Here is an 11,130-nt window from a genome sequence, read left to right as displayed (position 1 = left end):
AAAAGAAAAAAGAAAATTATTAGTTAAAACATTTTGACTTAGTAAAATTATATAAAAGTAAAAATTAAAAGAAAAATTAAAATTAATTATTAAACCAACCTAGATCTATTTTAATTCCAGATCTATCAACCTGTGAGAAAGATCAAATCTCTGAAGTTCAAATCTCTGCACCTAGAAAAATCCTTAGTAAATCCAAAATTAAAATAAAACTAAACTAATAATATTAAATTTCCTTACCCAAAAAAAATCTAATTAAATACATGCCATAAAACCTTGCATTTTAAAATTAGTTAAACTACAAGCAATTTCACAAAAAGAAATCAGAAAACGAATGTAAGAGAAGGCTCTTTCCAATCAACTTCCATTTAGCTCTTCCCAGTCAACGTCAACTTTCAGTAAATTAGTTAAACTACAAGCAGTTTCACAAAAATAAATCATTAAACGAATGTCAGATAAGGCTCTTTCCACTCAACTTCCATCACAAGTATTAGCTCTTGCAAGTCAACTTTCAGTACGAACCCTTGTGGAGTCCAAACTCCTTACATTAATCAAGATTGGTGAAAAAAGTGTGCGTGAAACGAGAGACAAATTGTTTGGAAGCAGGTCACAGACGAATACAGTTATTTACGTTTGTAACACCTCCATCCACTACTAAATTATGGCCGCTTACATACTGCGAATCATCGCTGGCAAGATACAGGGCTGCTTCTGCTATATCCTTGGCTCGAAGAGTTGGGCCCTTTAAATTTGCCAAGCTTCCAACCAGCTCTTCTATTTTCTGCTTGCGATGTTCGAGATCATCCTTTAACATCTCTTCTACATTTTCTGCATCGTATTCGCTCCAAGCATTTATCATCATAGACGTTGCAACTCCAAAGGGAGAAATTGAGTTCACCCGAATCCCATATTTTCCTAGTTCACATGCACCATTCTTTGTTAACCCGATGATGGCATGCTTAGATGCCGTGTATGCATGAGGTCCAAGTCCTCCCAGAACACCTGCAACACTTGAAGTAGAAATAATGCACCCCTTTCTTCTGGGAACCATGACTCGTGCTGCATGTTTCATTCCAAGCCCCACTCCTTTAACATTAACACTCATTATTCTATCGAACTCCTCTGCATCAAACTCCATTATGCTCTTGCGTTTCTTCTGCTCTCCCAGGATTCCTGCGTTATTGTACATGATATCAAGTTTCCCGTACTTGGCAACTGTTATGTTCACAAGGTGGGCCACATCCTCCTCTCTTCTCACATCGCAATGCACGTATGTAATTGCAGCAGGAGCCAAAGATTTGGAGAGCTTTCCGCCTGCAGTGTCATCGATGTCGGCTAGTGTAACTTTTGCACCGTGTTTTACAAAAAGCCGAACAGCAGCTTCGCCGATCCCTCGCGCACCTCCCGTAATAATTGCTACTTTGCCTTCCAACCTATATATCAGGCAAAGCAATTTTACGTTAGGCAACATGCGGTAAAATCTCATGCATTCTATTAATTCTCCAACGACAAAGCTAGTTAATACATGGATACGTATCTGAAACCTAGCTACCAAATTTATATGGACATGTATTTGAAACCATAGTTATCAAATTCGACACTGTAAAATTCAATGTTGCAAATAGAAAATAGATAAAATACATCTTAATTTTAACTCTTCAAAAAAATGCGTACTGTATTAAACTTAACGAATTATTAAATGAATCGAATAGTATTCAAGAATTTTCGAATATTTTTGGCCGATGCTGCCGATCAACTTGGTAACTATGTTTGAAACCCGTCATAAACCTTTAGAAGGTCTCATTAACCTTCAGCACACAGTTCTGTAAATGAAAATTGAAATACAGATATGTGATTGAAATTAAGCAATTTATCACCAGCAGAAATCTTGCGCCAACAAAGTAAAAGAGACACAACGCAAATACTGTGTAGCCAAATATGATCCAGACTAATTCGACAGCTTGTGGGATTACAAAAGCACAGCTATTTTTTAAAGAGTTCAAAAAGAGTGATCAGCAGATCTTGAATCTTGAATCTTACCTTCTAAAGGGTGTGTGTCCATTCTCATTGCTTTCTGAAATAATGACCGGCTCCCGCACATGCCCATGCCCATTCTCAATAACCTCTGAAACGATATTGGGCATCACAGAATGGCCATCCTCGTTACATTCAGAAACAGTATTGGTCAACACTGTGGGATTTTCGTTGCTTTTGCTATGTGGTACGTTATCTCGCACCGTTGAATGCTGGTTAGGAGTGCTCTCGCGTACATGTTGCGCCGACATGACTGTGATTCGGAAAGGAAAGAGAAAGTGCACAAAAGACACAGCACTCAAGAGAATGCTACTGAAATGATCTCCCAACTTAAGATGCAGCTCAGTGCGAGTATCCTTCTGTGATGACCATATTTATAACCACAAGTTATAACTACAATTTCGTCAAAGGGCACAGTATCCTGATTTAAAACGACAGCCTATACGCATTTCCTAATCTTTGAATTTTGTTCACGACGGCATTCAAGGTTGAAAAAGTATCTGTAGAGAGTATTGGTAGCCTTTCAAAAACTGATAAAAACTTAGTCAAACACCACGGGAAAGGACGAAATTTCGATGAATAATAACAATATGCGAGATAAATGGAATTGACTGGCCTGTCCAACCACCAGCGTTATCCATCGACGTATGACTCATCGACTGTGGTATTGTACACTTTGAAATCGATCAAGGACACAAATTTGTTTAGAAAATAGTAGAAATTTTGTTATAATTTTTTGTTTAAAATTTAAGTAAAATTTTGGAAAATTTAAATTATAGTTATTAAATTTTAAAATTTCAGAATGGTCAAGATTTTTTAATAATACTGAATCTATTTTTACCCTAAATAAAAATGATTCAAACACACATGTGATTAGATTTATAAAAAAATCACTAAATTCTAGAAAAAATAACTTTCCAAATCAATTTATAACCTCCTGACAAGAAAACACCTTTTAACATTTATGTAAATCCATATTTAAGAGTGTATATGTCCTAATATGTAAATACATATTGGATAGTGTATATGCTTTATTATGGATAAGTCTTTTTAGGATAGTAGTTCGAAAATTATAATTTTAAGCTATTTGAATTTTTTTTTCATAAAAGGATGTATTATTAACCGTTTAAAATCGCGATTTTTTTTAGAAAATTATAAATAAATGGAATTGACGAAATTTGGATGAATAGTAACCATATGTGAAATAAATGGAATTGACAGGCCGGTTCAACGACCAGCATTATGCATTGACGTATGGCTATCGTCTGTGGTATTGTACGAATATATGCACTTTGAAATATAGTTGTATGAATATATGCACTTTAAAATAGAGTAGTATACGAGGGTATATATTTATTTAGAAAATAATAAAATTTTGTTATGGTTTTTTAAAAATTTGGTAGAAATTTAAGTTATAGTTGTTAAATTTCAAAATTTATAATCTTAATATTTATAATAATGTTAAATTTATTTCCATAAAAAAAATAATTTAAACGTTATTATAATCAAATATTTTTTAAAAAACTTACCAAATCTCAATTAAAAAATATTTCCAAACTAATTTATAACCTCCTTAAATAGCATTTTTTAAATAGCACCTTTTAAAATTTATGTAAATCTATATTGAAAGGTGTATATGTTTTACTATTAAATACATATTTAATAATGTATATGCTTTATTTTCAAACTAATTTATAACCTACCTAAATAACACCTTTTAAAATTTATGTAAATCCATATTGAAGAGTGTATATGTTTTACTATTAAAATACATATTTAATAGTGCATATGCTTTATTTTGGAAAAAGACTTATAATTTTAAACTATTTGAATTTTTTTATAAAACCATGCATATTAACTATGTAAAAATAATAAATAGGAAAGATCATTTATTATTTTTGATTTAAAAGTAATTAACTTTTCATAGCCATGCCAAGTCAGTACATTGAATTCTTTTTTGCAATTCAACAAGGAAACATTACAATGTCATCAACAATAGGTTGCTTTTTCGGGAATTAAGTTAATAAGGGGATATTTTCCTTGTTGGCATGTAGCTTTTTCAGGAATTAAGTTAATAAGGGAACTTTGTTTGTATTTTTCGGGTTGATTGTGCAGCGTCAAATGTTCTTTAAAATTTAAAATATAGTTTAAATAATGAAATAAGAAAAAATCATATAACAATTTTTTAGCAAAAAAAATTATATATATTTCAGTGAATTATAAAATTTAATAAATATAAATATATAAATATTGATATTTGATATGAAATTTAATAAATATAAATATATAAATATTGATATTTATATGGAAATCAATAAATATATAAATATTGATATTCAATATATAAATATTGGTATTTGGTAAGTTAAGTGAGTTTTAAGATGATTGGTATGATTAATATACTATTTGAGTAGCCAAGATTTAAAGACGTTTACATTTTCAAAATCACTTAATATAAATGGAATTTTCTCCACGAAGTTTCGATTCACTAACCTTTACACTACAGTGCTTTAATAGGATACCTCGTCACCGTCTCCTCTACACCCAATAGTCACAGTCTACGCTACACACCAAAGCGTCTACACCCAATAGTCACAGTCTACGCTACACACCAGAAGCGTCTTACTTTTAGTTTTCGCAATTAAAATTATAATAAAATAATGTAATTTAACAATTAGATATTTTGATTTTTCATTAATTTTTATTAATACAATTTTTTGTAAAATTATAATTTTAATTTTTCAAAATATTGAATTATTAAATAAATAAATAAATCTAACTTTTTAAAACTTTTTAAATTGCATAACTCAAAATTATAACTCTAACCATTTCTTTTCAAGCATTCCAAAAATAAAAATCTATTTGCGATATACATTATTGTAAAATGGAAAAGAATGTAAATGATATGACACTGAATCATAATTTTAATTTTCAACTCTCTTGGATGTAAGAATTCAAAGTAGCCCTAGCGTAAAAGGGGAAAACAAACTCCATTTTAAGTATAGTAAAAATAATGCAATTACATGATCTCAGTAATGCAATTATGAGCTCAACATGATCCAAATCCAATTAGTTAATGGAAGATTTGTTTAGGTAAGTAGGTTTAATTAATATAATTATGATAAATAAGAATGGAATGGATAAATGGTTCATATAGATAGATTATTTTTTATTATACATTTTAAAATTAATAATAAATTAATTGATAAGTAAATTTAGAGAGGCAATAAAGATTGAAAAGAGGTTAAATAATATTAATAAAAAATATGGCTGGAAAATGATTATTTATTAATAAATGATTAATTACTTTATTTTTTTCATTATTGATTTAATTATTGATTTAATTTTTAATTTTTAATTTTAATTTTTATTTTTTTAAGTTTGACCATTTATTATTTTATTTATTTTTAAGTTTTTAGAATTAATTTTTGATCTAAATATTATTTTATTAATTGTTTTAGTGTTTTGATTATTTTGGTTGGACCCAAATATTATTTTTATTTTATTAATTGTTTTACTGTTTAGATTATTTAGATTTGACTTAAATATTATTTTACTTCATCTCATTAAATTTTTTCCTTTTATTAATTATTTTTCTCAATTTAATATTAACAACTATATTCTAAGAATGATTTTCTTTTATTAAAATATTATTATTTATTGATAAATAATATTTATTTAGTCAAATCTAACTATTATATGATCACACCTAATTTTTTTCTCTTCATCTAGTTAACTTGATGCCAAGATATGGTTCTTCATCTTGTCTTCATGATGATGATGATGTGATTTTTACCAAAAAATTTCTTACTTCTAAGTGATATTATTCTTAAATTTCAAATATAATAATGCAACACCTTTAACCACTCTATAATAAATATCTATCTATTTCAAAATTATATTAATATATGATTATAAACTCTTGAAGTATATTCATTTATGAAAACCGATCATTTTTACTATTTGTGTATTTATGTGCAAGTAGTTATATTGTAAAGAGAAGGAATTATGTTGTAAAGTGTATAGTATTATTATTATTATTATTATTATTTTGTTCTAAACCTTGAAATTCATGGTTTATATAATACCTCATAACCATGATTACGAATTAAGTTACCTTGTAAACTATTTTTTTATAATTCTTTTTAAAAACTAAAATATATAAATTAAAAAAAACTAAAATATGATGACTCTTATTGGAGAATCTCGAGAATGGAGTTCACGTTGCTTTATAGGGTTATTTTTTTTCATGTTCTCCCCATCATCTAGTGCCAGTCATGGGATGGATATTTGCGACTGAGATTTGCTTTGTGGGGGTGCCATGGACAAGAGATGCAAACATTAACTATCAAATGGGATGGATATTTGCAATGGATATTAGGATGCCATGGATAAGAGCTGCAAAACTATCATCTGGGTGAAAATAGACAGATCAACATGTGTTTTTCATGGTGGAAAGGCAGTTTTCCTGTATTTTTTTACTCATGGCTTTTGAGAGTGCAAGTTTCCAAAGCCCAACAATATCCCCTTAAGCTTGAGATCAACATAAGTCGAATGAAATTAACTACTCTGGTTATTTTTTAGATCTTATGCGAGAGAAACAATGACCAAGCCCTTTAGGGTTGTCTTTTGGTCACCACATCACCCATACTTAGGTATCTTGTGCGCATGTTGTCCTATGGGTGTTGCAGCTTGTGAGGGCCTTGTTTTTTGTTTTAAAAAGGGAGAAGTTTCTTCAAAATATGCTCAATCTACCAATCAAACTTGAGAATAAAGTACCACGGGAAGTGTTGGGGAATAATTTATTTGAACACATTTTCATAAAAATGTAAGTGGGAAGACCTCCCTTTTTTGGAGAGGAAGTTGAAACACAATTTACGACTTGAAGTAATGTATACATAACAGATGAGGAATCCTTGCAAAAAATCAGTGTCTGTTATATGAAGGAAAGTTGCTTTAGGACTCTCTATAGATTAAGGACTATGAAATCATCAGGAAATCAACCATAGTCCTGCAATTGAGGCTGCGAGGTGGAGCTTTGGAGTCTATGAAATCAAATGGACCAGTCTCCTATAAATATGTGACATAAGGAAAGGATTTCTCTTGTGCAAATCAGGCCCAAAACACTCCAAGTCCCTATAAGGATGCGGTGAAGGGAAAGGTCTCCAACCTAGCTGATTTGGTTTAAAATATTCCTGGAACCTATATTGTTGAGCAAATAGAACAAGCTGCAATCATGGAATTTAATGTTCCAAAGGTAAACTCTCTCCTTTATGCTCTCCAATCAAAGGCTATTATTTGTAGTTTTAATGGCTTTTGGCCACAATATGACAATTTACACCAGTGTTTTTTTTCCCACTTGGACAACCACTTATGACATATATTTGTTTTCAAAAGGTTGCTTTATTATGCAATTTGATCCATAGAAAGACCTGGAATATGTCCTTAATGAAGGGTCTCAATTTTGGGTTAAAGAAGGGCTCTTCATTATTCCATGGTTTCCATAATTTGATGATACAAGTATGGTAGTTACAACTATGCTGGTTTGGGTGAGACTTTGAAATCTTCCTCTACCTTTATGGCACCATAAGGTCTTAAACTGCTCATAACAATAATTCAACTTCCTAATGACTTCCTCTAATGACCAATGCTCATCATACTCAATCTGATGTTTAAATCCTAATGGAAATCCACGAACGAATTTTTGGACCTTCATCTTTTCATCCTTAAGATATGGAATATACCTTAACAACTCCACAAACTTAGTCGTATATTCTTCATATATCATAGATCCCATCTTCAGCTCATAGAACTCCTTAGCCTTACCATCATAATATTTCTCCACCAAGTACTTCTTCTTGAAAATTCTCTTGAATTCATGCCAACTCAACGCCTCTATCTCGATACCCTTAACACACTTCACATCTTCCCACTAGATGTCCTCTTTCCCTCTGAGTCTGAGAATAATTATCTTGGCCTTCATGTTCTCTGTATAATCATGCAACTCAAAGAACTTCTTCATGCCAAGAAGCCATGGTTCTGTATCTTCTAGTTTTTTCAACTCTCCATCAAAGATAGGAGGCTTGGATTTCTTGAACTCATCCAACAAGTACTGCTTCTCACTCTTCTTGTAAGGATGATAAGGGTGATGACCATGTTGTGTCTCTAATCTAGAACTAGAATAGAATCCATAACCACTACCTCTCCCATCAAGTGTATCCATCCATCTACCACCTTTAACTATGCCAACTGTATCTGACCTGTGCCCTCCATGAAACCTGCTACCATATGTCCCATTTGTCCTTTCCTCTTGTTCATCATTCATTCGTGGTTGTCCATGTCTCTACAAATCTGATAAACTCCGAAGGATCACTGCATTAACTTCTTCTTTCTTTTCTTGAGCTTTGGCAAGATTTTCATATGACTGAATGATCCTATCATTACCTGTTTTGCAAATTCTAATTTCCTCCCTTAAACTTCTCAAGCTATCTGTTATGTTAGGAGAGTACTCATCTCTTTGTTGCTCATTTGTTCTATAAGGAGAGTCACATGAATTGTAATCCACCATCTTTTTGTCATCTTTGATCTTCTTCCTGCAAACATACCATCTCTCTCTCTCTCTCTCTCTCTCTCTCTCTCTCTCTCTCTCTCTCTCTCTCTCTATATATATATATATATATATATATATATATATATATATATACTCTCTCTCTCTGAGTATATATATATATATATATATATATATATATATATATATATATATATATATATATATATATATATATATATATATATATACTCAGAGAGAGAGAGTATATATATATATATACTCTCTCTCTCTGAGTATATATATATATATATATATATATATATATATATATATATATATATATATATATATATATATATACTCAGAGAGAGAGAGTATATATATATATATATATATATATATATATATATATAGAGAGAGAGAGAGAGAGAGAGAGAGAGAGAGAGATATTGAAATCAACGTATAAATTGTCTTAACATCCACATCATAATGACACAAGACCATAACAGTGACCATCGTAATGCATGCATAACTAACATATTGACAACTAACATGCATGCATAACAATCACACCTAGCCCATCTAGTCCTAATGTTTGAACCTGGAAGCTTTGATACCACCCTGTAACCACCTCCACCCATATTTACCCACTTTAACTTGCTCACTAGGGTAAACACGAAGATGAGAGTTACTATGCGAGACCCAATTTCTAAGATGCACTTATGGAAAATAGGGTCCATATGCTTAGAACTAGATGAAACCACCCAACGGCACATAATCACACTATCATCTGCCCAAATTGACCGAACACTATTTTGTTTAGTTTTGTCTACTTAAAATTTAACAGAAATTTCTATTTTTGGTAGGTTTTTGGGTTCTAAACTTCAAAGGCCATTTCAAGGACCTAAACGACATTTTTTTAGGGAAATTGGAGAGACTAAAAAGGTTATAACGTTAAATTCTGATCTATTTTTGGCCTCCTCACAAAGATCTACAAAACGAGGTATTATGATAGTCAAATAGAGATCGTATGCCAAAGTTATGACACTGGGAAGTTGGAGGTCCAAATTACTCATTTATACAAACACTTTGTGTACATAGTACTTGTAGGTTATAAATACATATATGTTCATTAATTAAATAATTTCACCAGAGAATCACTGAGAAGGCCCTGTACGCTCTCCACATATATGCAACACCACTTATTAGTCAATACATTCATTAACTGACCAATAGCTAAAAAATTCATGAGAACAGTTATAGAAGATACACATTATATGAACAACATATAACCAAAAAATAACTAGCATATAAACCATGGCAATCCAACCATAATATCACCAACATAATGCCAACAATTATACATGAATCATCATAGAAGAATAAATCTTATTAACATACGATAATGCCAACCAAGTCAGGGACTTCCATGTACCACCCGACCATAGAGTGTGTGAACCGAATCTCTCTTTCAGTCAATCAACCTCACACCATATTCGAAGTGTAAATGTGGGATCTCATGGAATAAACCAAACAAAACCAAACCAGGTCTTCCAGAGGCCAAAGCACCTCAATCCTCAACCAACGATTCCACCTCACGGTCGGGCATCACTAGCACCAACTATATTAGTCTCTACCCAAGTTGTCTAGGGCTCGGGAACTAGTTACTCAACCCACATCATTCTAGGGATCCAGATCATTTTTCCAACCTGGCTCCAAGGACTAGTAACTCAAGCCACGAACGGCTCCAAAGTGTTTGTCCTAACCTAGGCTCTAGGACTATTAACTCAACCCAAGTTGTTCCAAGGCTTCTAGAGGGTTTTTTCCAACCCAAAGCGATAAGGAGTTATAAGCACCAACTAGAAAACCATCAAATGGGAAACCCACAACACCGTGGCTATTTAGGAAATGGCAAGCCAAGGCTAAAATCATTGCCAATCCAGGAAATGCTCCATGCCAATGACAACACATAACGACATAATCACATGCATACACCATGCATCCATAAATCATGAAGGAAAACACACATGCAACATGTTACCTACAAAGAAATCCAACTGTAACTACTGATCCAGCTATTATGTTACACTTTCCTTATTTTCTTTTGCCTTCTTTATCCAAATCCAAGTTAATACTATATTGCTCCAATCATGCTCGAAGAATGATCTAAGTGTGCAAGAGTTTGAGAGAATGAGATAATAGAAGAGAGATCGAAAACTAAACTAACAAAACGTTGTGAATTGATCCTCAGGATCCTTTTTATCATTGAGGCCTCTATTTTCTTCATTTTTCCTTCAATTTCCCTCTCATGCAAATATGCGACCCTTCATCTCCATTTTCTCCTATTTTCCATTGTTTTCATAAATAAAATACCAATTATTGGCACTATGCCTTTGCCAATTTCCATAGCCATTAATTAATCACAAGTGATCCCTATCGCTATGTTTTTCCCAACATTCATCTTGGAATATGTGTCCCATGACCTTGGATTTTTTTTTTTTATTTACATAGAAAATCAACCTGGGGCTATTACAAACCCCTCCCACTTA

The 11,130-nt window shown here is 31.8% G+C and overlaps 1 protein-coding gene across 1 annotated transcript; it reads right to left on the bottom strand.

Annotated features, from left to right (window-relative positions):
- Window positions 1-483: 483 nt before the first annotated feature.
- Window positions 484-2,389, bottom strand: LOC149194276 (short-chain dehydrogenase reductase 2a-like). The gene is made up of 2 exons (XM_089407436.1): window positions 2,038-2,389; window positions 484-1,430 (listed from the first exon to the last, which is right to left on the bottom strand). The coding sequence occupies exons 1-2, from the start codon at window positions 2,280-2,282 to the stop codon at window positions 605-607; spliced, it is 1,071 nt and encodes a 356-aa protein (XP_089263562.1). The 5' UTR covers window positions 2,283-2,389; the 3' UTR covers window positions 484-604.
- Window positions 2,390-11,130: the final 8,741 nt, after the last annotated feature.

The sequence above is a fragment of the Pinus tabuliformis genome, chromosome 2_2 (genome assembly GCF_031772625.1).
Source record: "Pinus tabuliformis cultivar Carrire ecotype Pingquan chromosome 2_2, CPIR1, whole genome shotgun sequence".
In the NCBI taxonomy this organism is placed as follows: Eukaryota; Viridiplantae; Streptophyta; class Pinopsida; order Pinales; family Pinaceae; genus Pinus; species Pinus tabuliformis.
The sequence above is the reverse complement of the archived record's forward strand: the minus strand, read 5'-3'. Positions and strand labels throughout refer to the sequence as shown.